Here is a 27,122-nt window from a genome sequence, read left to right as displayed (position 1 = left end):
TGAGCTGTTAGTCACGTTTTGCTATCTAGAGTTGTCAAGTTAGTTCATTAATTAAGTAAACAATTAACAAATATCTATCAGACAGCAGAGATAAGTTCCCTGTTCTCAAAGAGGTGTATTAGTAGGGAGAGTTAGCTATATAAGCAAATTAATGCACTAAAATGTTCTGGGGATTGTGATTTATTTATCCCACATCTTCTACCTGAAAGGATTTAAGTACATTCACTTCTGTTCGCTGTTTATGTCCCTAGAAGAAAATATGTCCTGTTTTTTTGTTACTTTTGTTATTGTTGTTTTAAAGATTTTATTTATTTATTTATTTGACAGAGAGAGAGACAGCCAGCGAGAGAGGGAACACAAGCAGGGGGAAGTGGGAGAGGAAGAAGCAGGTTCCCAGTGGAGCAGGGAGCCCGATGTGGGGCTCGATCCCAGGACCCTGGGATCACGCCCTGAGACGAAGGCAGACACTTAATGACTGAGCTACCCCGGCACCCCAAAAGATGTCCTGTTTTTAAAAATAAGTGAGAAGACAGGAAAAGGCAAAAACTGCTTTAGAATGAGATGAATGCATGCTAGAGTTGGCCACTTTCCCAGTTGTCCCCAAGTTAGCCATGAAAATGAGATGGGAGGGGGGGTGCCTTATCCCATCCGTTCTGAATGCACCCACTAGGCCAGTAGAATTGAGCACTCTTAACAGCCTATCCTACCAAAAAAAGGAGTTGAAACTGGAGAGTTGGAGGGCAGGGACACCAGCTCATAGAGTCCATCTTAGGACTTTAGATTTGACCTTTCAGACCAGAGGGAGCCACTGGAGATTTTAAGTGGGAGAGTGACTTCATGAGATTTATATTTTAGAAAGATCATGGAACATGCCAGATTGAAGATGCATCAGACAGTTGGAGAGGGAACTGGATGCAGCCAGTGCAGTTAGGCCACTACACACTTCACACTCCAGATGACAGCATCATGGTGAGGGTGGACAGGAAGGGTCATGTGGTAGAGCCGGCAGAACTGGAGACTCATTTGATCCAGCAGATATTTATCGAACACCTGTTTGCCTGGCACTGTTCACTATGGGGAGAAAAAGATTAAAAGAAACAGATATGCTTTGCACCCTCTTGCAACTTCGAGTCTTATGGGGAATGGGCAGAAACATCAATCATGAAGCTGTGTGTGTCATTACTGACTGGGATGACTACTGTGAAGGAAAGGAATGTTGTCTAATGAGAGGGTAGAACAGAAGAACTGGAACCAGGCTGTAATGAGCGAAGGCATCCCGAGCGATGCTGAATCAAGGTCTGAAGGATGGAGAGAAGGCAGCTAGGCCAGGGAGAGTAGAGAGAGGACTTATGGGCTTCCACAATCAGAGGGCAGAGCATTTGCAAAGGCTGGCTGGCCCATGTGGCATTCTCCAGGAACTAAACAAACAAAAAGCCGGCATAGAAGGTGAGTTGTCAGCAAGGGGGAGAATGGTGTCAGTGAGGCTAAGGTAGATGGGGACCCAACATGCACAGGGCATGTAGAGGTGAGGTGGAATATTCCTTTTTTCTTTTCTTTTCTTTTTTTTTTTTTTAAAGATTTTATTTATTTGACAGAGCAAGAGAGCACATGCAGGGGGAGCAGCGGAGGGAAGGGGAGAAGCAGGCTCCCCACGGAGCAGGGAGTCCAGTGTGGGGCTTGATACCAGGACTCTGGGATCATGACCCTAGCCGAAGGCAGACACTTAACCATCTGAGCCACCCAGGCACCCCTGGAATATTCCTTTTCAAAATCAAATTGCAGCATGGCCGATTTCCCTCCCATTCCCCATCCCTCTTTGACTCAATGTTGGCATAGTCTGCCTCGGGCTCCCTCTTCTGGCAGACTCTAGGATTCTGCACTTTTGGAGGACAAACAGCCCAGGATTATTGCTGTTCCACGATTTTTACATGTATTAAAGAAAACACACACAGTCCTGCCACACAAGGCAGTGTGCATGCCCTGAGGGAACACATTTCAGCCATGATTCCACTTATGCCTTCTGTGTTTCATGAGATTTAGGGTTTGCTGTTTTTCAAGAGCTTGTTCAGTTACAGATGACTGAGCGTGGGAAGAGACAAGGTCAGGCTGGAGGTGAGAAAGCTGAGAAGCTGCACTCAGTGGACTCTGTTCACACTTCGTGTCTGTCCAGTGTGTTGCCTCATTTGGGTAATATTTCCAGTTAATGTTACACATTGCAAAGATGCTAGAAAAACCAATATGTATTAGTGCTGTATTTGTTACTTGGCTTTAACATACGCTGTTATCAAAAGTTTCTTTCTATTTTGATCTTCTAAATCTGCCGGCTGTGGCTTAAAAAAACTTAGAAATATTTGCCTGTATAAATAGTACCTTTTTTTAGAGTAGAAGAATCCAAGGACCAAAACAAAGTAATCTTCTAATAAAATGATTCTTACTGTTAGTAGTCATTACTAAAGTAAATTTACTTTAACATTCATATTATCCAGTCTGATGTACTAAGAGTAGCATTTAATTTAATTTCATGCTTTAGAGAGGTAACTGTAGTACATTAGAATAGAAAACATCTCTGAACAGCATTCTCTCATTAGCAACAGGCACTAAGATAACGTAGTTAGTAGTTAATGAGCTTGTGCTCATTTTGAGTTGAGCTCCCGAAGTTGCCATGGTGACAGATCAGCCAGAAGCCGTCAACAGAACACACAGAAGGCCACCGCGTGGTACCCCACCGGGACGCCAGTAAACAGCAGATGCCCCTCCTGCACGTAGCCGTAGCCGTCGCCGTCTTCCGCTCGCCTCTTGTGGTTCTGAGGAGCCTCTTGCTGCAGCGCTGGCTGCTGTGTAGGCTGCAGAAGAGATGGTAGTAATGAGACCCTCCCTTGGAATCACGGATTATAGCACTGGAAAACAGTCCTCTTTTATATATGTTCAAGTAAATGTAAATTTTAAATTTTAAGAAACTCTGAAACTTTGAGTATATATTCTGAAATCAGCTAGAATTAATGCATGATTTTTGAATATTTCTCTTCTGTCGTGTGGTATTTGTACAGAAGAGAAATTTTATGTTTTTATCATACAGAAACTTCTATTTCTTAACTTCTAAGACGTCACCAGTTAAAGAACATCATTGTTCTAATGTCTCACCTACGGATGCAGTTGGAGGGCTAATGAGGAAACTGTATTAAATTTATACACTAATTATAAGATGCATGCAGATATCAGAAATAAGACATGTTAACATGTCCCTCTAGGTTGGCATTTATCTATGAAGAGTTACTTTTGAAATACACTGTTGCATGCCTACCTGTCCGTGTGCTTTACGCTTATTGTGGTAGCCCGTGAGATTCTGACGGAGGGCATGTGTAAGGAAGTCCCATTACGGTAAATGCCATTACAAGGAAACCGTTGTTGAATATCTAGGTCATGACCACACACCATGATGTTGTCTAGGTGAGTGAAAGAGCTGAATATATTACTTGCTAAAAAAGGATCTGTGCTCTTAATCAGAGTTTAGTTGAAGTGTATAGAAACCAGTCGAGCTTTTTGTAAGTACAGAGAATTGAGTGCTTATAAAACCATTGTGAGGCCAGAGGGAGGGGAGCACACCCTAGGCTGGGCCTCTAGAAATGATTCCCCACAGAATTATCCCAAATCACTGCTCCCTGGGAAAGAATCAGGAGGCCTCACTGGCACTGTTGACTTCAAGAGCACAGTGTCACCGCTGCAGCCCAGTGATCGGGAAGCTGCCATCAGCACTGTCCCTCACCACCACTAAGGCAGTGATTGGGAACTAGGACCCTGCACAGAAACGTCAACCGTTTCCAGGGCTGTGCTTACAGTCAGTGTGGGGGCCGCAGACAGAGAGCAGCCACAGCTGAGGCCCCCTTGCAGCTTGGAACCAGACCACTGTCAGCCCCACCCCTGGTGTGCGTGTTGGGGAGTGGGGGGCAGGGAGAGATAACTTTGACTACTGCTTTGGAACATTTTTTAAAACGATGGGATGGATGACTTCTCATTAACTTCTGTATAGTGTTTGACACTTTCCAGATGGTGGAAATGTGAGACCCAAATTAAGGGGGGAGGTTTAGGGCCAGACTAGAGATCTAATCCTCCAGCCCCGAGTACAGCTGTCAGTATCTGTGCTAAGTTACCACGGTCTCTTCTGTCAGAGTCTCTGCTTTCCTGCCTCCCTTCTTTAGTTAGTTCACTAATTGCAGTTCATGTCACGTGACTTTGAGTTTTTGTTCATCAGCCTAAAATCCTTCCCATTGCCTGAGAGAAGAGGAGTGAGGAGGATTATTAAGGCTGGCCAAGACTGTTGACCAAACTTCAGTAAGGCTCCTAGACCATCGCCTAGGCCTGTCCATGCACTTCCTTCTAAAATCCAGTTTTAGCAAGAACCCTGCTAAGTCACTTTCACCAGACACCCCCCCCCCCCACCGCCTTTCCAGATGTCTGACCAAGTTCCTCATCCTCCGCTGGCCCCCGGGTGATGCCTGACACCCCGGCCTGCCTTCAGCCAGAATCCTGCTAGGTCAGTTTAGTCAGAAGCCCCCTTACCCACAACGTTTCCTCTTAGTGATTTTCCATCTGCTGCCCTGCTCTTGCTCCCTGGCTATAACTCCCCGTCTGTCCCCGCTGCACTTGGAGTCGAACCCTATCTCTCTCCCCCACTGTAAATCCCAGCGCATGGACCCTACGCCCCTCAGCCCGTCAAGAGGGTCCTGGATGGAGCTGCCTCACCATCCTTAACAAGTGTCCTTGCATGTTTTTTCTTTACTGTAATAAACACTTATAGTGCACTTACTATGTGCTAGACATTGTTCTGAACAGTTCTTTACGTATATTAACATTCACTCCTCAGAGAGCCTTCTCAGTAAGGTACTCTTACCCCCATTTTTACCGCCCACTTACCCACATTTTACAGATGGCACAACTGAGTGACAGGTTAAGTAACGTACCCAGGGTCACCAGCCAGTATGGGGCAGAGCTGACATGTAAACCCCAAGTCCGTGCCCATAGCCACCACACTGCATCTGTAGAGAGGTGTGTGGGAATGACAAAGCTCGAGTTGCTCCTCGGGAGGGTCTCTTCAGAGTATATAGTCTGGGAGGGGGAGGGTCAGGGAAGGGGAGGGGAAGATGGGACTTTGGTGGAATCGGCGACATTTTATTTCTTAAGCTGGAGATTGGGTACATGAAGGTTTGTTGATTATTTGGACTTTATGCCTTTTTGTACATCTTAAGTATTTCCAAATAAAATTTTTGAAAGATTTTATTTACTTGACAGAGCACACGCACACAAGCAGGGAGAGTGGCAGGGAGGGGGAGGAGGAGAAGCAGGCTCCCCACAGAGCAGGGGATCACCACCTGAGCCAAAGGCAGACACTTAACAGACTGAGCCACCCAGGCACCCTTCCAAATACATTTTTAAAGAAAAGAATGTTTTGGTAGTATGACTTGGGTAATAAGATGGAAATGTCTTGGTGCACTGGGCACCTGTGCTCTCTGCTCTGTTAAGTCCCTGGTGAGGAAGGGAAGGTGGACCTTGATAGGAACCTAACATCCCAAGGGTCCCCCCGCCAGATTCGTGGGGTGGAGCAAGGAGGGGGGCTGCTGCTGTGGGCCGTGGCTACCTTGTTGTTTCCTTACCTGTGAAGGTGACAAGGGGCAAGCAGACAGGACCCCCTGGCTCTAGAGCCTGCACAGACGGGCTCTTGATCAAGGTCACGTGCTTGTTGAGTTTAAACAGCAGTGAAAGAGTATGTCAACTGTCCATGAACTTGTAATCAGAGGAGCCTGTTCCTGGAGAACTTCTTCCTGAAACCGGAGGCTCCAGACTTCTCTGTGTGCTACAGCCAGAACAGGAACACCCCAGGGGCTCTCCAGCTATTGGCCACCAGGTGGATTCCAAAACCCTTACAAAGCCTATGCCTGCCTCTCCAGCCTCAGGCCCAGCGGCTCTCCGTTGAGGCACCAAGCTCCAGCCACACTGGCGTTGTTTCAGCCCTTGACAGCACGAAAGCTCCTTCTCAGGCCAGGACCTTCCCCACACTGTGCCGGCTGGTGGGTGTGAGCTCACAGAGCCTACATACGCACACGAGCTTGGGTGTGCGTGCACACACTTCATCTGGCTGGCGGTGCTCCAGGCCCGGCCTTACTGTCACTTCCTCTCCGGAGTTAGCTTCTTTGTCCCACTGTTACTCTTGTCATGCTTACCCCAACGAGTACGTGTGTGTTTGTGGAGTCATAATCTCTTACTAGATTATAAACTACAAGGACAGGAACCATGTTTTCCACAGTATACCGAATGTCTGGCACGAAATTGGTATCCATTGACTAGGACCTAAATAAATACAGAGAGGGTACATGAGGGTACAGACACACTCGGGGGGCAAAAAGAATGCTAGGCAGCGAAAGCGAGCGGACAGAGATTTGACCCCTGACTCACTGTGCCCTGCTTTCCTGGTTTTCCAGAGCATCTCACCTCCGCGGCTGCATATCTCACTATGCGGCCTTTTCTTTCCTTCTTGCCCTGCTGAGATGTGAGCTCCATGGGCGGGAGTCTGCCTTTTCTGTTCTCAGGCATCCGCCTGAGCGTCCAGAACAGCAGCTGGCTCTAGGAGGGCTTAGTGTGTGTGTGCGTGCGTGTGTGTGCGTGCACACGTGCACGCGCATGCACAAGAGACGTCCTCCACCTGGGTCGCCTGCACATCCGTGTTGTGCATGCAGGGAGCTGGCTGGTATCAGGGTTCCGAAGGGTGTAGGGAAAGTTTCCAGCAGTTACAATAAGGGAATTTTGGCAGACCACGTTAGATTATCAGAGGGATTCTTGCCGGCAGTGGGGTCTTGGAGCAGCATTGGTAGGTGGTAGGTCTCATCATTCACTGAGCGTGCAGCGTTGGGCAGTCCGCAGACCACAGTGGAGGTTGGGATGGTGCAAAGGTGTGGGTGGCAGAGGGGAAGGCCAGGGGCCTGGGGAGGGGGGGAACTGAATCTCAGATGCTGAGATGCGGTGACCAGTGGGATAAAAGTTAAGGAAGCTGGGTCAACAATGGAGGCTCCTGCTCTAGGTCTTCTAGTATCAGAGTTTGAAGAGGCGCTCCTTCTAAAGCCGCCCTCTGGAGTCCTGAAGAGCCAGTCTGAACTTCCTGTCCATACCATAGCCTGCTGTTTTGGGGGAGAGCAGTGTGGGAATTTCGCAGTTGTGTGGGCCCTGTTGTGACTGTGCCCTTCGAAAATTGTAACTGAAAGCAGAAAATTATTTTAAAGAAGCCTTGGTTTCTCAGAGGGTGGTTTCATGTCTGCGTTTTCCCCAGCAGGTGTCGCTGTCATTTAAAAGGAAAGGGGAGAGTTTACTGGGGAGAGGAGAGCCCAGTGAGAGTTGGCCCACACGCCGAAGTTACCTGGCTGCTGTCTTCATGTTCTCTAAGTCAGTGACCTGTTGACGGTCCCTGAATAAAATCAGGCTGAAATTCCCACAGCCTGCCTGTGTTCTGCTCTGTTAAAACAATGATGTGTAGGATAGACTCGTCTGTGAGCCTCTGTTGTTTGAGGGATAGGCTTGGACACAGGTGAGTTTGAGACGAGCAGTGTCACTAGGACTTGGATACCCTATTTCTTTGGGCAGCGAGAGATTGAGAAATTTGTATCTGAAGAGAGCAGATGGCTGGTCAGAAACTGCCCATTTGGTTTATCTATATTATATGAACAGATCCAATTTTGAGATCCTCCGCTTACCGGTTGAGATTACGTGAGTTAGCTGCTAGTGTTCAAAGATCTGAAAAATACTGGTTTACACCAGAGAAGCTTTGTCGCTCTCTCATATAAAAGAGGCCAGAGGCACAGCTCGACAGGGTCAGAATTCTTGGTTCCTTCTCCCTCATGACTCTGCTGAGTGAGGCTTCTCTTCCCTTTCCTTCAGACTTTTCCTACAAAGGACCAGATAGCAACTGTTTTAGACTTTGCTGGCCTTGGATGGTCTTTGTCACATAGTCCTCATTGCTCTTTCACCACCTTTCAAAAATGTGAGAAACATTTAGTTGCCCTGCCCTACACAGCCCTCTCCCCTTCAGAGGGGAGACTGGTTTGGGACTCTTTGACTCTTCAAATGAGGCTGTAAAAGTGACCACACATCATGTAGTGCAGACAACACGAGGAAAATGGAATATTCCGTATTCAGATATCTTAGGATTGGTGCTTTATATTCCGAACTAGTTACCTATTGATAACATTCATTTATTATGCTTCTTCAAAACCAGCGACTGATAGCATTCGTCATGTTAGACTTCTTCATTTCTGTAGCACGAATTCATTTTCCTCTAAATAGTTTGAAGAGAAACAGCCTGTGTTTGTCCCCTGATCTTCTTGAGAAGATGACAGCCGTGTAGTGGAAGAGCACGGGCTGGGGCTCAGAGACGAGGCTCCCAGCGCATCTTGGTCAGCTCACTTGGGCCCTGGGGGTCTGTGTGGAGGAGGGTGGGACAGGGTGATTTCTTAGGTCCCTGATGGTTGTTTCCATCAGGTTTTGAGTGCAGGCAGGTTTTCTGCATTTCCATTCTTTGAAAAGGCTGGGTGACAGACGGAAGTACTTGACTGATGGTAGCTGGCCTCCAGTGTCAGTTATTACAAGACATGAGGGTTTTCCTTAGCAAGGGGTAGGTAGAACTCTGTAGCTTACTGATAGTTCTGTTTGCTTATTCTGTGCTTCCTGCTTTTCCTCCTCTTCCTCCTTTTCTTCTGCTGCTGCTTCTTTTGAATTTTTTAGTAAACCAATTGTGTTTATACTCCGGGTTTCCTAAGAAGCAAGGGCCAGGTCTAGAGTAAAACCTTTGGGCCAGATACATTAAAATGTGTAATAAAGTGAAATGATATCATGCTGATCACATATTTTTATTTTTTAAAAAAGGATTTTTTTTTTAAGATTTTTTTTTATTTATTTATTCGACAGAGATAGAGACAGCCAGCGAGAGAGGGAACACAAGCAGGGGGAATGGGAGAGGAAGAAGCAGGCTCATAGCGGAGGAGCCTGATGTGGGGCTCGATCCCACAACGCCGGGATCACGCCCTGAGCTGAAGGCAGACGCCCAACCGCTGTGCCACCCAGGCGCCCCTTAAAAAAGGATTTTATTTATTTAGAGAGAGTGTGAGCTGGGGAAGGGGCAAAGGGAGAGGGAGAGAGAGAATCACAAGCAGACTCCACACTGAGCGCGGAGACTAACTTGGGGCTCGATCCCATGACCCCAAGATCATGCCCCAAGCTGAAATCAAGAGTCGGTAGCTTAACTGACTGAGACACCCAGGTGCCCCCATGCCAATCACATATTTTTAAGTAAATTCTGTGGTGGTGTTTCCCGATCAGATGTACTTCTGCCTTGCTCTCAATTTTATTTTCAAAGTTGTAATGGAAAGTTGCTATTGTGAGAGGGGCAGCAAGTTTGCTTCTCTGTTTTTTGTCATTTTAATTAATAGATTTGGGTTTTTTTTTTTAATCAAAGTGTAATTAGTGTTCTGTTAGTTTTCAGGTGTACAGTATAGTGAGTCAACAATTCCATACCTTACTCAGTGCTCATCATGCTGAGTGAGCTCCTGATCCCTTCCCCATCCTACCCATCCCCCACCTCCCGCCCCTCTGGGAACCACCACTTTGTGTTCTGTATTTAAGAGTCTGTTTCTTTGTTTGTCTCTTTTTTTTTCTTTGTTTATTCATTTGTTTTGTTTCTTGAATTCCACGTATGAGTGAACCATATGGTATTTGTTTTTCTCTGACTGACTTCTTTCACTTAGCATTATGCCTTCTGGGTCCACATTGTCACAAATGGCAAGATCTCATTCTTTACTGTGGCTGAGTAATATTCCAGTGGTGTGTGTGTGTGTGTGTGTGTGTGTGTGTGTGTACGTACCACATCTTCTTTATCTGTTCATTTATCAGTGAACACTGGGGCTGCTTCCATATCTTAGCTATTGTAAATAATGCTGCAGCAAACTTAGGGGTTCATATATCTTTTCAAGTTAGTGTTTTCATTTTCTTTGGGTAAATCCCAGTAGTGGAATTACTGGATCATACAGTCATTCTGTTTTTAATTTTTTTTTTTTTTTTAAGAGAGAGGGAGAAGGGGAGGGAGAAAGAGAATCTTAAGCAGGCTCGATGCCCAGTGTGGAGTCCAAAACGGGGCTCAGTCTCACCACGCTGAGATCATGACCTGAAATCAAGAGTCAGACGCTTAACTGACTGAGCCACCCAAATGCCCCTATTTTTAATTTTTTGAGTAACATCCATACTCTTTTCTACAGTGGCTGCACGAGTTTGCGTTCCCACCAACAGTGCACAAGAGTTCCTAATAGACTTTGGTTTTTAGAGCAGTTTTTGGTTTATGGAAAGGCTGAGCAGAAAGTATAGAGAGTTCCCACAGTACTTCTCCCTGCAAGTAACACATCCTCAGTTTCTCCCATTATGAACTTCGGCCTTGGTGGGGTGCATTTGTTGCAATCAATGAACCAATAGTGATACATTATTGTTAATTAAAGTCCACAGTTTAGGGGCGCCTGGGTGGCACAGCGGTTAAGCTCCTGCCTTCGGCTCAGGGCGTGATCCCGGCATTATGGGATCGAGCCCCACATCAGGCTCCTCTGCTATGAGCCTGCTTCTTCCTCTCCCACTCCCCCTGCTTGTGTTCCCTCTCTCGCTGGCTATCTCTGTCAAATAAATAAATAAAATCTTTAAAAAATAAAGTCCACAGTTTACATTTGAGTTAACTTCGTATTACATAGTTCTAAGGGGTTTTGACAAATGCTAATGTCATATAGCCACAATTAAAGTATCATACCGATTTACTGCCCTGAATGTCCCCTGTGCTCTACCTCTTTCTCCCTCCCCAAGCCCTTGTCAATCACTGATGATTTTACTATCTCCATAGTTTTGCCTTTTCCACAATATAGTGGGAATCATAGACTAGGAAGCCTTTTCGGATTGGCTTCTTTTACTTGGTAGTATGCCTATAAGATTCCTTCATTTTTTTGTCAGGGCTTGATAACTCATTTCTTTTTAAATGTGAATTTTCCATTGTACAGATGTACCAGTTCCTTTATCCATCACGCCTAGAAGGACATCTCAGTTGCTTCCCATTTTGGGCAACTAGCAATAAAACTGCCCTACACACGCCTGTGAAGGTTTGTGTAGATAGAAGTTTTCGACTCCTTGGGTTAAATACTTAGGAACTTCTGCAGTTTTAATCAGCTAAAGGCCAATGTCAGAAAAAAATATATTTGAAACCTCCTCTGTTTAAAAATTAACCTATAATAGGTTTTATAGCTTTTTTTAAGAAAAAGGGATAGAATGGATGTTCATCTCCTATGCTTTTGAGTTGAAGGTGAATAACCATCAAATCTAAGTAAATTATAAAAAATCTTCCACCGTCTGTAGCAAGGCCAGGGAAACAGGAGCGGAGCACAGCAGAACCTGAGGAAGAGAAACTCCGTGCACTCGGAAGGGGTAGCCGTCACAGAACCGAAACCGTGTGCCACGTCCTTTGTTCTTCCCTCAGAAAATCCTAGGCTTTCAGAGTTGGAAGGAACCGGAGGGAGTCAGCCGGTCTCAACCTTTCATTTCCCAGTGAGGAGACCAAGCCGCAGGCATAGGAAACCACCCGACCAGGACTGTGCACACAATCAGTGGGAACTGGCCTGGAATCCAGGCCTTCAGTTTTCCAGTCTAGTATTTTTTCTGCTTTACCAATTACTTTCTTTATATTCTGCTATTTCTGCGTTTCTCTTTAACTTCAGAGTGTGTGTTTAAGAAAAAGTCAAGCCCTTTAACGTTTGTTGAGCACTTACTGTGTGCCAGGCACCGTGCTGACGTCAAATGCAGCCTCTCGGGGAGACGGCCAACTAGAAAGCAGTGTGTGGTGCTGAGCACTGGCGCACATACGGGGCACTGGGAACGTGGGGAGGGGCGGAACCGGGGGGCAGGGGGGACTGAGAAGTGACATTTAATCTGATAATTAAAGAATGACTAGGAATCACCATGTCTTCTTGAATCTGATATATTATCAGTTATGCATTATTTTATATACTGCTTAGAATAAATACTGCCAGTTAAACTGATACATACGTCATCAATTATAGGATGCATCTCAATTTCAGAAATGTTAAAATGTGCAGAGCTGTGTATGAAAATTGATGAGACATAGTAGTTAGGTGGAAGAGGGGAGAATAGTGGTCCCTGAAGAGAGAGGTTCGGCATAGTGAAGTTAGCAGGCGGGTCTAGAAAAGTGGGGATTAGGGACAGCTACCTGCTCAGGACTGTGAACTGTATCCTGAGGGGCTGGGAAGCTTCCAGGGGTTTTAGCCAGGAGGAGATGTGTACCTCAGGACCACGCCGGCTGCAGTAGGTGAAGGATTAGAAGCAGACATGCTCTTGTAGTGTCCAGACGAGGAATAACGGTGCTCCAGGCTCTGGTTGGTGCAATAGGAATGGAAACAGGCGGATGAGCTTGAGGGATACTTGCGAGGCATATTTAAGATAAGGTAGAAATGTCAAGGTTCGGTGGTTAGTTGGAGGTAGGTTGGGCAGGATTAAGGGCAGAGTCAAGGATGGAGCCCAGGTTTCCGACTCGGGGCCATCTGCCAGGAGAGTGATAGCAGAACTCGAAAGAAGAGGGAGTGAGGAAACCAGTGAGTATGGGGACACTCTGATTTTGAAGTGCCTGTAAGACATGCAGATGTCCATCTTCGGTAGCCGTTCGGTCTTGCATCGTGGCCACAGGGTTGATGAGTAAAGCTGTGGGAGTAGACTGGGTGAGCATCTGCAGCAAAACCTTAAGGAACAGCAAAAGAGGAAGGCTGCCGCAGGGAATGGGAAGGAATAGCTGTAGAGGCCAGTGGGAATCCAAGCAAGGACTTTCAGAGTCACGGAGGCCGAGGAGGAGAGTGTCTCAGGATGGCCAAAGTGACTATCGCTGCTAAAGACAACGGAGAGGTTGGGGCGCCTGGCTAGCTCAGTCCGTTAAGCGTCCCAACTCTTGATTTCTGTTCAGGTCATGATCTCAGGGTCCTGGGATTGAGCCCCGCATCAGGCTCCCTGCTAAGCAGGGAGCCTGCTTCTCTCTCTCCCTCTGACACCCCCCCCCCCGCCGCCGCCAGCTCATGTGTGCACGCGCTCGCTCTCTCTCTCAAATAAATAAATGAAATCTTTTTTTTTTTTAATAAAAGGTAAATGTAATCCCCTGGATATTCATGTTTCAGGTTCAAGATGGGAACGACGTTTGAGCCTCAGATTCTTTGCATTTGATGTGTCTGTGCTCCCTTACAAATGCAGGCTTACTACTAAAATCACCTTCGCATTTGGCATGCTTAGTAGTAGTACGGTCCTGTCAGGGCTACCACTCAGCTCTCCTGCTCCTCCTTTCTGTTGAAATTACTGTGGAACTTTTGTTTATGCAACACTCAGATGGCATTTTGGCTTTCACTTAATGCAAATGCATCGTTTGCAAGTTAGCCCACCTGTGTTCTTTTCCAGCAAATCTGGAGTGGAGTGTAATAGTGCTATAGATAGCATCAGCACAAATGCTTTAATCGGATAACGCAGAAGGCACGTGTGTGTGTGTGTGTGTGTGTGTGTGTGTGTGTGTGTGTGTGTGTGTGTGTTGTCAGAATTAAAATAAAAATATATATAAATTGATGGGCATCTAAGATCCCTTAATTTGAGAAAACACTGGCCAAGAGCCGTGGTTCTCAGAGTGTGGTCCGGGGACTGCCAGCATCAGATCAGTCACCTGGGAACGTGTTGAGTCGAGTCTGATGTAAGCAGAAGTGTGAACTGCTGTGAACTGCTGCTCTAACTTAACTGAATCACCCATTTTACGGATGAGGCAACTGTGGGCCAAAACGTGCTGCTCAGAATTGCAGTTAGTTTCTAAGAAAACTGGGTCTCGAACCTGAACCTCTGGACTTTAGTCCGTTTCTGTTTCCAGAGCACTACATTGTCATTTCTTTCTCAGTTTTTATTTTGCTTTCTTTGGTTTGGGTTGGGTTTTAAGAAGTGTTACTAAAGTTTTGGGTTCTTGTCATTTTGTTCCTTATAGTGCCAGAACCTACTAAGACCTGTTCAAGCCAGCCCCAACCTGCCGGTACCAGTACCAGCACTTCCACCAGCACTCTGTCCAGCAGCAGCAATGGCAAACGTGTGTCTGCCAGCAGCCAGCAGCCAGCTGCATCCCGTTACCTGCCTCGTGAGGTGCCTCCACGCTTCCGCCAGCAAGAACAGAAGCAGCTGTTAAAGAGAGGTCAGCCATTGCCTACAGGGGCTCTGACCAGTGTGAGCCCGACCCAGGGTGCTGGGCCTGCAGGGGTAAGCCCTCCTCCCCTCCCTGGAGCCGGAGCACAGCAGCATCCCAGTAAGCTCCAACCAGGTAAAAACACATAAAATGAGGCATTCCTTTTATCCGAGAACCATTGTGCTATTTTCAACTTTGCTGTCCTGTGATACAGATAGACATATTTTGGTCCCTATTCACTATATGCATATAATGGAGTGAGCTAGCTAGCTAGATGGTAGATAGATTCATTTCAGTTGAATTTTATTTTTTTTAAAGATTTTTTTTATTTATTTGAGAGAGAGAGAGCACAAGCAGGGGGAGGGGCAGAGGGAAAGGGAGAAGCAAGTCTCCCCACTGAGCAGGGAGCCCGATGCAGAATCCAATCCCAGGCCCCCGGGATCATGACCTGAATCAAAGGCAGATGCCTAACTGACAGGCACCCAGGCGCCCCTCAATTGAATTTTAAAGTTGGGTTCTGTTTCCTCCTATTTCTGTAATTTTTTTTTTAAGATTTTATTTATTTATTTGACACAGAGGGAAACAGCCAGCGAGAGAGGGAGCACAAGCAGGGGGAGTGGGAGAGGAAGAAGCAGGCTCTCAGCGGAGGAGCCCGATACAGGGCTCGATCCCAGAACGCCAGGATCACGCCCTGAGCCGAAGGCAGACGCTTAACGACTGAGCCACCCAGGCGCCCCTCCTATTTTTGTATTTTATTTCTCATGTTTTCTTTTTTTTTTAAAGATTTTATTTATTTATTCGACAGAGATAGAGACAGCCAGCGAGAGAGGGAACACAAGCAGGGGGAGTGGGAGAGGAAGAAGCAGGCTCATAGTGGAGGAGCCTGATGTGGGGCTTGATCCCATAACGCCGGGATCACACCCTGAGCCGAAGGCAGATGCTTAACCGCTGTGCCACCCAGGCGCCCCTATTTCTCATGTTTTCTGATGGCATTAGCTCCTTCAGCTAAGTTCATTTCTCACCAGAAACTAGAGGTCTGCACAAGAGCGCATGTGCGTCTGTCAAGGCAGATGCTGTAGAATCCTGCAGTGAGAGCTCTTCCTAAAACCTTGCTGCCCGTTTCCAAGGCCATCCCGTGACTGTGCCTGCTATCTGTGAGGAGCTCACGGCGCTTTACCGGGAGTGTGTGCTTCTAACTGTCACTTGTTCAGACACCTCGAGCCAAACCTGCCAGATCTCATGCTCAGCCCCTGCGTGTCTGGGGTTCTGATCCCCTGCTTCTTGCTGGCATCCTTGCCTGCAGTTGGACACCAGCTTTCTCTTGGCTCCTGAGAGAAATCACCATTTGTTCATTTACTTTCCAGCTCCTAGACTGCTAACAGCTCTCCTCTCCTGTCCTCTCTCCCTTCTTCCCATCTTCTTGACCTTACTGATGGACTCGTACTTTAAACAATTTCTTTACCAAAGTTTTAGAGAAATTTTTGGAAGAGAGCAGAGTACATGTGTTCAACTGCTGTGTTTCTCTGTTATTTTCTTAAATCGTTCCATTTCCAGTGATTTCACAGTCAGCACTGGTGCTAGCATGGACACCGTGTTTGCTGGTGGTAGTGAGACTCAGGCCTGTAACTAGAGAAGCAAGGAGGCTTCTTACATTAGATCAGGATTTAAACGAAACTTTCCACAAGTTATATTAATATTTTCTTTCATGGGCTGCTTTCTAACATAGAGAGTAATTCCAACATGGCTTGCGAGTATTAATAGTAGTATTTCTTAAAAAGTTGACTTTGTGGTATATTTGAAACAAATATTTTTAGACAGCTTGGCCATGTGTCTTTAAATAGTCTGAACTCTCATCTGCTAAATTCCTGGTAGAGGGGATGTAGGTCAGTGGTTGTTAGCAAAAAGCAAGGAAGAAAAAGAAATTATCAAATATAGTCATTGACCAAGAATATAGTCCCGTCCATTTCACCGCAAGCAGTTGTTATCAAACACAGTTACTTTCTACACTGAAACATGGTCGTCAGGAAAATCTTAACACAGACAAGGAGTGTATAGTCATCCCTAAATAGCTTGGTGTTTTAACTTCAGATGCTTGTTTTGAAAAGCTGGAAAAGAACGGTAACAACCCTGCTTTTTTCAAGCCTTATCCCACTGATACGTGATTAGTTGGCAGTACCGCATCAGAGTTCCCATCAAATGCTGTTAGTGCGGGACATTACCAGGACCTTCCTAGATAAGTAGGAAAATAAGGAATTGCTTCAAATTTGGGGATTGAAAATAATATTCTTTATTAAAATATTTGTCTCTATAACTATCCTCCGGAAAGCTATGTCTAGTTTATTTTAGTTTTAAAATATATATGGGGGGGTGGAGACTAAATCAGCATTTTCTGTATAAACATCTCAGAAAATGGAATCGATCTATATTTTATTAATAAAATAAGAAATGATTGATTTTTGGCTCCCAAACAAAAGTCTTCATTTTATACCAGTTTCATCTCTTTTCCCAACAGTTGCTGGTATCACAGCCAGATAAGCCTTTGTAACTGATTCATGTCCTGCCTTCCTCGTTCCTATTGCACAGTCTCGCTTTCTCCACCTGGCTGTCAAGACAGCCTTGTCTAGTCAGCGTTTTCCTTTCTCTTCCACTTGGCCTACTTTCCATTCTACCAGCACTGTTTCCTCGCTGTGTCACAAGTACACCTGGCTCAGTGTCATCTGTCCCAGTACTTGCACGCACCTGATGGCTTCCCCCTTCCTTTCTGTCCAGGTCATCATGGCCCTGCCCCACGAAGCCCCTTCCGTGCTTCCGCTTTCTGCTCCTCTTGCTGCAGGAATGTGCTCAGTCTGCAGATACAACTTCACCTTCATTGCACACTGTGCAGCCGACATTGTTTGCTGATCAGTTGTAAGTCTTAGCTCTCGATTAAATTGAAAGTATCCTATAAAGAAAGTGTCTCACTTTCCTATGTTATGGAAACCAAAGGAAACCATGGAAATACCCACAACATAGTGGGGTGGAAAGAGCTCTGCACTGGGGGAGGAAGTCCTGGCAACTATAGCACTGGTCACACCCCCAGCTAGAATTTCATTCTCTCCAAAATCAGAGGTCTGAACCTCTCAGGACCTCTGATCTCTAAGGTCTCTTCCCTTTAGTTTCTGAGTCAAACACTGTTCCAAAGAGCTTGTTTGATTTTGTCCGTGGAGGCATTGCAGGACTCCGTCCCGTGATTTTTGGGAGTCAGCACAGGGATTGCAGGGGGGCAGCAGTGCGCGTGGAGGCAGCATGGCTGAGGGGTCAGGAGACACGGTGGTGGAGCCACGGCCTAATAAAGTTTCCAGACCCATGACCTCCTGTGTGACTTTGGCCAAGTCACTTTCACGGCCTCTAGAGTCCTCACCTGTGACGTGAAGGGGATTCCTACTCTGCAGGACGCTAAGGGCAAGATATTTGTTTGGTACTCAGCAGAGGGCCTTGTATACAGTAAGTGCTCCATAAGTGCATCAAATATGTGCCATCTTTGAAATGCCATTATGGAGCAGCAGTTGTTTCTTAAACTTGCAAAATTTTTAAATGAGTAAAATTCCTCAACAGTGCAGTAAAGCTTTCTCGTCCTAGGGACACCTGGGTGGCTCAGTCAGTTAAGCTTCTGCCTTTGGCTCAGGTCATGATCCCAGGGTTCTGGGATCGAGCCCCACATCGGGCTCTCTGCTCAGTGGGGAGCCTGCTTCTCCCTCTCCCTCTGCCTGCCGCTCCCCCTGCTTGTGTTCTCTCTCTCTTTTCTTAAAAAAAGAAAAACAAAAAAAACTCTCTCGTCTTTCTCTGAAATGTACATTTTGAAATTTCAGCTGTCTTTCCTAGAGTTGAAGCATCTTGTGAACTTTTCTTTTTCATGGTGCAGGTTACTTACTGAATTCATATCCAGGTGAAATCCGGAAGAGTAGCCACATTTTCTTGCTACATTGAAACTTTTCTGGATACTGCTTCAAGTAAAAGCTTATATAATTTTTTTGAAGTAATACATAGATTGTCATTGACTTTGATTCTGGGTAAGCAGGTTTCCACCCCTGTAGCCACACCTGCATTAAAACAAAAAAATGCAGTTTCGCTCATGATTCCATTTCTCTGACAATAAGGTTAAGTTAAAAAGTAAGAATGTCTGGTCACTGAACTAATATTGAATTACCCAGGCTGGGAGCAGGTAAGTGACTCATCCTTAAGATTTTATCTGCCTGCCATTTCTCATGAAAAGAAAAATGGAAAGGGATTATTTCAGCCCAGCACATAAATTTATTTTTTCCCAAGTGTATCAGTATGTGGACACTTCCCCCCCACCAAAGGTTTAGTGTGATTGGCAAAGATTAAAGAAGGTTAAATATCCCTGGAAGGAATCGGTAGACTTTGAATCACCTTTATCATAGCTTTAAGAAGTTATGTAGTGCAGGGGCGCCTGCTTCTTCCTCTCCCACTCCCCCTGCTTGTGTTCCCTCTCTCGCTGGCTGTCTCTATCTCTGTCGAATAAATAAATAAAATCTTAAAAAAAAAAGAAGTTATGTAGTGCAAACCTGCTAAAATTAATGAGCATCGCGGTTCCCTCCCATCTAATTGCGGGGCCGTTTGCCTTACTTCCTCCTCCCTGTGGAGGGGGTTGTCGCAGTGTTTGCTGCAGTAAGGGAAAGCGAGCTTGTCCACCGCAGTACCCAGAAAGCACTGACAGATGCCAGTGAGCAGTGTAGGTGTAGAAACGGGAACGTGTGTGAAGAATTGAAAACTGAAGTCATGGGGGCGCCTGGGTGGCTCAGTCGTTAAGCGTCTGCCTTCAGCTCAGGGCGTGATCCCAGCGTTCTGGGATCGAGCCCCACATCGGGCTCCTCCACTGGGAGCCTGCTTCTTCCTCTCCCACTCCCCCTGCTGTGTTCCCTCTCTCACTGCCTGTCTCTCTCTCTGTCAAATAAATAAATAAAATCTTAAAAAAAAGAAAAAAGAAAACTGAAGTCATACTTGTTTTAGCCCAGCGAGCGTAAATACGTTTTCTATACTGTTACGTAAGGCAGTGGCAGCATATGGAGGGAGACCCAGCCTGACAGTCATTTTTGTATTCGTTCTTACCCTTTATGTCCCACGTGCTTTTGAAAAGCATGTAAGTCAGTAGATCGGTCTGGCTTTTATAAAGTTTTGTTATGATTCACCTTGTAATTTACAGTAATCTGTCAAAGTTGTTCATATGGAAAAATTGCAATGCCAGTTTTTGCCATTTTTTGACAAGCCGATACACTAGCTTGATAATTTCGCACTGTCTCTTTCCTCTGGTTACGCCATCGGAATGCTTGGGCATCAGGCCCACACACAGCATGCACCGCTCGGACAGGGGAGGAGAGGCTAACCTGCCAGAACTGTGGTCTCTTCAAACATGTCTGCATTAAGTCACCGAGCAAAACATTTATTGAATGCCTACTAAGTATAGGGATACATAGTCATGCCTAAGTGGGTTGGGGTGCCACTAAGAGATAACTGTGGGGGGCCACATGCCCATTAACCCAGACCGAGGATGGGGGGCTACCACGGAAGGCTTTCCCATGGAGGCGACTCGAGCTGAGTTTTGGATTAGCGGTGAAAGGCAGGTGGTAGAGCAGCCTGCGTGGGCGATGCAGGTGGTTCAGTGTGGCTGGGGGCAGAGAGCAGGGGGCACTAAGAGGAGATGGGGCTGGAAAGGTAGCTGTTAGCATTACTAAGTAACATGATAAACTAGCACAGAAACTTACTGTGACAACCTGGTCACGTTAAATTCATATTCAGAGCTATCCCAGCACATTGCTTTTGGAACTTGGTAGGCTAATTCTGAAGTTCATCTAGAAGAGTAAAGGTGCATAAATAGAACAGTCAAGAAAAATAAAAAAAAAAAATAATGAGCTATCAAATAGACCTATGATCCTCCAGTAATTAATTACAACTGCGTGTTATTGGGGCAAGAGTAAACAAATAAATTGATGAGATGCACTGGAGGGACTGGGGAACGAACACACACACTCTCTCTCTCTCTCTCTGAGGTTTAGGTTAGTATGGCGTGGCCTCCCAAACTACTGGGAAAGTGGCAGTTCCGTCAACACAGTGCTAGAAAACCACACACAAAACAAACGTGAAAACTGTCGGAGGTGACACAGGAGAACATTTCCAGATCGTGGCCTGAAATTTTCTCTTAAGCAAGAAGCGGTGAAGAGAAGGCTGACAATGTTGAGTGTGTAAAAGTTACAGCCTTTTGTACAAGCCCATAAATGAAACCTGAGAGGAAATACCAAGCCTTCCTATAAATCAACAAGGAAAAAAACAGGCCAATAGGAGAATGGGCAAAAAATGTGGGCAGGCAGATAGATCATAAAGGCACTACAAATACATCCTCACCATTTTGAGAGAGAGTATTATTTGTGACCAGAGGAGAAATAAATGAAAATGAAAACAACAGTGATAGACCATTTTTCACTTACCAAACTGCCAGAACTTGAAAATCTATTATAATACCAGCGGTACTGTTGATTGAGTGCTTACTATGTGCTAGAACCAAGTGCTTCACACATGTTAATTTTTTAGTCTTCACAGCAAGACTCTAGAACAACTCCACCTGAGTGGTGAGGGCATGGGAAGGGGCAACTCCGAGTTGCTGCAGGTAGGGCTGTAACTAGTGCAGCCGCTAGGGAGGGCAGTTTGGTAGAATTTATAAAAATTTTAGGTTGTCCTATCTCCTACCCAGCTATTCTTTTTATTTTGTTTATTTATTTTTTAAGTAGGCTCCATACCTGGCTTGGAGCCCAACGCAAGGCTTGAATTCACAACCCTGAGATTAAGACCTGAGCTGAGATCAAGAGTCAGGGGGTTAACGGACTGAGCCACCCAGGCACCCCTCCTGACCCAGATTCTAACTGGGAATACATCTCTTTTGCCCACCCAGTCTCTACTGCTCAGCAATTATCGCTTGCCATGTGGCATGAGCTAGTGGTAGGTGAGTTGAGAATGTCAAGAGTGTCAACTGTTGTCTCTTTGAAACAGTTACAAATGTAGGGAACATTATTGACTTTCCAGTGGCTGACATGGTGCTTTGCCATGTGGAGATAATGACCTGTGTTTGCAAACCAGTTGAACTTCTGCGGGGTCTCAGGTCTTCCATCACTGGCAGTATCCAAAGAGACATACTCACGAGTTGTCAGGGCTAGAGAGGAGCTCCTGCAAAATGAGATGGAGAGGCCAGGGTTCCTCCCAGCCCCAGTCCAGGCTCCCTATTTAAGCAACATTTGTTTTGAAATAAAACATTGGCCTTCTAAAAAAAATAATGCAGGGGAAAATGGATTTTTAAATTCATGTGTAAATTTGGAGGGGAGCCCATTTAGCCACTTGGCAGATACTTGTAACTGGTAAGATAGGTAGTAGTAGATAAGTGTAGAGAATCACACGATTCGGGTTCCAGAAAAATGTCATTTTGTCATGTGATTTTCTAGGCTGACTATGTTCTTGCAAGTCTGCTGCGTAGCTCTAGCTCCAAACACTTGAGAGCTTTTATTTAAAAAAAAACAACAACAAACTCTTTTTCATTGTGCTAAAGGCAGAACAATGTATTGTTTTGGTGGCTGCTTTGTACATTTATAAACAGAGGCTTTGATTAATATGCAGTGGGGTAGTGTTTGCTACTTAGATCTTTTTTAGATAGAGGCAGGAAAGTAATTAGGAAGTTGGACACTTGCCAGTTTACATATGGGGCTCGTTTAGAATATTCTCGCCAGTGTTGGTATGCCAAATGTTTCAGGGTTGTTTAGGAGAAGCGAGAAGCAAGAAGGAACGTACAACAAAGGCAGTATGAAAGAGCAGCATTGATTCGCATGCAGCCAGTAGGCACTGTGCCGTTATTCTTTTGGCTGACTTTCAGGACAACAGAAGAGGGGCCCTGGCGCTCCCTGTAGCTGGTCCTGAAGTGCAAACGTTGGTGACAATCGAAAGAATTTAAAGAAGAAGGAAGATCGGTTTAGTGTCAGCTGCAATTAGATAATCAGAGCTTTCAAATCCCCTCCGTGGACACCTCCCCCTCGCTGAAGGGGATGAATCGGATACCTCCCGGAGCGGAAAGGGCACAGCCGGCCCCTGCCCCGCGGGCGCCCGCAGGTTGCCGGGGCGCAGGCCGGCGCGGGAGTCCGCTGGCGGCGCCACAGCGGGAGGCTCCTGCGGCGCGCGGCCGACATGGTGGAGCTGCGCGCCCCGGCCGGCTCGCCAGGTAGCGTCTCCCGGGGCTCCGGCGGCCCCTGCCCGCAGGTACCCCACCCCTGGCGGCGCGGAGCAGGAGAGGAAGCGCGGCGGCGGGGGCGGCGGCTCTGCACCCCGGGTCCTTGGCCGCGGCTCCGACTGAAGAAGATGGCGTCTTGGAAGGGAGCCGCCGGCCAGCGCTGTGCGGCAGCTCCGCCGCCTCGGCGACCACGACCCTGACCGTGACCGTGACCGCCGCTCTCCCCGCCGCTCTCCCCCGCCTCGCCAGCTCTCCGCGCGCCCTCCCCAAGTGCCAAGCAGCGCCTTCTGCCCCCCCCCCCCCCGGTTTTGTCGCCGTGCTAATAGGTTCTTAACCTGGAGGGAGCAAGCCCGTCCCACTGCTGCTTTGCAGAAAACACAGGCCCGAAAGCGGAGTCTTGTGCACTCTTCGAGTATTGTTTCCAGTAAACCCTTTACTGCGGTCTGTGTTTCATAATTCCGTGTATTTGTGGAAGTTGACAGATGAAATGTTTAGAGTCTGTCCGGCGGTGGAATTCTGAATTCAAAGAGCTTTCTCCGCACGCAGTAAATGCAGTGGAAGGGGAGGCATCTTTGCCTCTCAAAAGCTGAAAAGAGTTGTTAACATTTATCCTGCTCCTTGAAAGACAAGTGTCAGGGAACTTGTGTTATCAGTAAGCATTAGGAAACATATTTTCAACTAGGGGAAAGCATTTGGAATTGCTTTGTATAATGTATGGTTTACTGTTTGTCTTGTCAGTTCCAGGGACTGTGGTCATGAAGAATGAACTCTGTGCTCTTGTCGGTGTTAGTACTAATTAAGCATTCTGCACACTCTGAGTAAATCTTGTCCACACTTCCCTATCTGATGAATTTGATACCTCATTAAAATTTTGCTTACTCTAGCTTCTGGAATCTCTTCGTTAAATACTTTTCCTTGAAAATTTTATCTTTATATGGTAACATTTTGGAACTTAAAAAAAAAAAAAGAAAGCTTTTCTCTTTAAATCATGCTATTGTGTAATCCTTTTTAAATTAATCACTTAAGACAGTTATGTTACTTAGATTTTTATAGAGATATCTATTTTTAGAATGTGTAGGCCATTTAAACAGCAGAAGAAAAGAGAACTTAACATAATACACAAACTTCGTTACTTTTTTCTTTTTAAGGTTCTTTTTAGGGGGAATTATTTTGATAGTGGAGCAGAAGGAGCTTTTAGTTCAGTCCTTACTGCTTATTAGTTCTACCATCTTTTCCAAGTCTGACCTCTCTGAGACTCTGTTTCCCCATCTGTAAAATGGACATAATTTGTTAAGGTTTGGTTAATTCAGTGTGGGTGGAGATACGTCAGAATTTCAAAGTGTTATGTGATGCCTTATGGATATGACAACCCCTATTTATAAACTCTGTCAGACTTGTTGCATATTACAGGTATGGATTTTAGCCTTTCAGAGCTCCTGGGCTGTACAGGAGAGTCTAGAATACCTATAAGAGAATTCCATCTTGGTTTATTTCAGAGCTTTCATTCATTTCAAAATGCTTGCTCCTACAAGTCAGTCATTTCACAAAAATTTTTCCCCATAGTTCTCTTTTTTAGACTAGGACTAAAACATAGATTGGTGAATTGATAACACAGTCAAGAGACTTTGGTTTATGCAAAGTGTGTTATTCAAATATTGTCGAAGTCATAAAGTTCTCTCAGGAAGAATGGTGTGCCTTAAACATGAGAATAGTGGTCTTTTAAATTGTCATTTTTGGAATAAATTCTCACATCAGAATATGTTGTGATGATGGTAGGTGGCGGCGGCAAAGGTGGTGCAGGAGATGACAGTGCTAGTGATGAAGGTGCTGGAGGTGACGGTGCTGGTGGTGCAGGAGGTGACAGTGCTGGTGATGAAGGTGCTGGAGGTGACGGTACTGGTGGTGCTGGTGGTGCAGGAGATGACAGTGCTAGTGATGAAGGTGCTGGAGGTGACGGTGCTGGTGGTGCAGGAGGTGACAGTGCTGGTGATGAAGGTGCTGGAGGTGACGGTGCTGGTGGTGCTGGTGGTGCAGGAGGTGACAGTGCTGGTGATGAAGGTGCTGGAGGTGACGGTGCTGGTGGTGCTAGTGGTGCAGGAGGTGACAGTGCTGGTGATGAAGGTGCTGGAGGTGACGGTGCTGGCGGTGCTCGAGGTGACAGTGCTAGTAATGAAGGTGCTGGAGGTGACAGTGCTGGTGATGAAGGTGCTGGAGGTGACAGTGCTGGTGATGAAGGTGCTGGAGGTGATAGTTCTGGTGATGAAGGTGCTGGAGGTGACGGTGCTGGTGGTGCTGGTGGTGCAGGAGGTGACAGTGCTGGTGATGAAGGTGCTGGAGGTGACAGTGCTGGTGATGAAGGTGCTGGAGGTGATAGTGCTGGTGATGAAGGTGCTGGAGGTGACGGTGGTGACGGTGGTGCTGGAAGTGACAGCAGTGAGGAGGAGAAGGGGGAGAGACATTTAGGGATTCCCCGGAGCAGAGCTGCTCAAACCGTGCTCCTCAGAGAGCCACAGAAGACTTGAAAGGAGTCTGAGTGGGGAGCAGACAGTGGGGAGTGGATGCAGCCTAATTTTCCAAAGTGGCTCTAGGGTTAACACCTCCGTGTGCTGGCAATATCAGCCCCACTGTTTGCGTTTTGTTGCTTGCGGTGTTTTTACCACTGCGCTGAGAAGACTGGTGAGTGGTATTTTATTTACTTATTTTTTTAACAATTTCTTTTTAAGGATTTTATTTATTTATTTGAGACAGATAGAGAGAGAGAGCATGAGCAGGGGGAGAGGCAGAGGGAGAGGGAGAAGCAGACTCCCTGCTGAGCCAGGAGCCCTATGTAGGGCTCGATCCCAGGACTCCCAGGACCCTGGGATCATGACCTGAGCCGCAAGGCAGACGCTTAATCATCTGAGCCACCCAAGAGCCCCGTGAGTGGTATTTTCAAATCCACTTGAGTCTGTAGTTGAAAACCATAACCATTCCATTAAAATCATAACATTTTGCCTTAGCTTTTGAGTCCTTTCAAGCTCTTAAATACATTTTTATGTTCAAACAATTATTTTTTAAAGATTTTATTTATTTATTTATTTGAGAGAGAGAGTACAAGCAGGGGGAGGGGTCGAGGGAGGGAGAAGCAGGCTCCCCGCTGAGCAGGGAGTCCGACGTGTGACTCCATCCTAGGACCCCGGGATCACGACCCAAGCCAAAGGCAGATGCTTAACCGACTGAGCCACCGAGATGCCCCTCAAACTATCTTTTTTTAAACTATTAGAGTAATAGGACACAATTGTTTCTCATTGTCAAACGTCTTGAGCAGGAAAAATAAATGACAAAACAAGAAGGGGACTGAGGAAAAACTAAGGCACAGAACGGAGCCTGTGTGTGTCATGCCTGTCTCAATTGTGGCCCGGGGTTCTCTTTGCAAAGAGCTTTCCTGGGCCACTGAGAACGTATCAGAACTGGAAACACCAAGGAGTAGGGCCAAAAAGAAGAAGTGTAGCACCACAGCATAGAAGAAGTTTTATTATTCATCCTTAGCTTTTTGGTTTCTATGTATTTAAATAGTGCCTCAAAAGTACTTTTCTTAAGTAAATACTTACATGATTTTGGAGGTCTGAGAGTTTAATCACAGTGAAAAGCATCCTAGTAATTCTCTTTCACTTTTTTCCTTATCTACTGCTTTCGTTACAACTGAAAACATTTAAGTAGAAAACTAGTTTTAGCGGCTTACATAGTAAGTAATGGACCGTTGATAAATGAGTAGCAAATTGCCTTGTTAGCCTCATTTTCAGCCCCTCCAAAGAGTTCCACGTTTAAGGATCGCTGGTCTTTGTGGTCTTGAGGACAAAAGCCCTCATTCCAAAGCGGACTTAGACATTTCCATGCAGCGGTGAGGACCGAGCCTCTTGAGACCCCCATGGTAGCAATGTCACCTCCCCTTTGTTGCCCCTGTGCCAGAGCACAGGGCCACGTGTCGTTCAGCAGAACGCTCTTCAGAGTCGCTTTTCTGAGACATTTGTCTGCTTTCATCTCTCCCGTCCTTTTGCTCTTCTCCCCTAGTCTTCTCGCTCCTTTTTTGCCCCTTCCCACTGCTCATCCCTAGTTCCAGAATGTTCCACTCACCTCTGAGTTCCAAGCACTTGTCTCTTGGCACGCATCACTTGCAGACATGTTCTTGCATTTGAGGAAATGGGTACTGCTCAGTGACAGTGCCTAAATTTCTCAGCGCCTGTTGGATACAGCTCCCACTTGACCGGGCTGTTGAGGAAGGTGGCAGGCCTGAAGAGGAGACAGGAGTGGCAGTGATGGCCTTTTAAGGAACTAGATAAAGCACCTGCAGTGTTGGGCTAGTCCACACAGAGACCAGAGGGGACAGGGCACACCCTATGCTAATGAGCTGAAACACCCACATGGAGCTTCTGGCTTATTTCTCCCAGGACCTTGGGACAGATCTGCTTGAATGTCTTGAAATCACCGCAGACTCACATGGCCGAGTGTGCACCCATCCTCTCCCTTCCCCATCCCTCCCTTCCCGGAAGTACTCTTAACTCCAGTACTCCCAGTCTTAGTGGTTGGCACTGCCATCCTCTCAGGGCCCAA

At 46.3% G+C, this 27,122-nt stretch overlaps 1 protein-coding gene across 3 annotated transcripts in view; it reads left to right on the top strand.

Moving 5' to 3' along the window:
- The window catches only part of TNRC6C (trinucleotide repeat containing adaptor 6C), a 147,953-nt gene that overhangs the window by 53,784 nt on the left and 67,047 nt on the right, over nt 1-27,122 (top strand). The window contains exon 4 of one of the 3 annotated variants that reach the window (XM_045814438.2): nt 14,078-14,278. In XM_045814438.2, coding sequence (XP_045670394.2) covers nt 14,078-14,278 — 201 coding nt within the window. Of the gene's footprint in view, nt 1-14,077; nt 14,405-19,129; nt 22,524-27,122 lie in introns of those variants that run through there. The other 2 variants (XM_087854041.1, XM_087854042.1) reach the window with 2 other exon arrangements.

This window comes from Ursus americanus, chromosome 23 (genome assembly GCF_024610735.1).
Source record: "Ursus americanus isolate L20-20 chromosome 23, mUrsAme1.1.p, whole genome shotgun sequence".
In the NCBI taxonomy this organism is placed as follows: domain Eukaryota; kingdom Metazoa; phylum Chordata; class Mammalia; order Carnivora; family Ursidae; genus Ursus; species Ursus americanus.
Note: the sequence above shows the minus strand (reverse complement) of the source record. Positions and strands in the feature narration are given on the sequence as shown.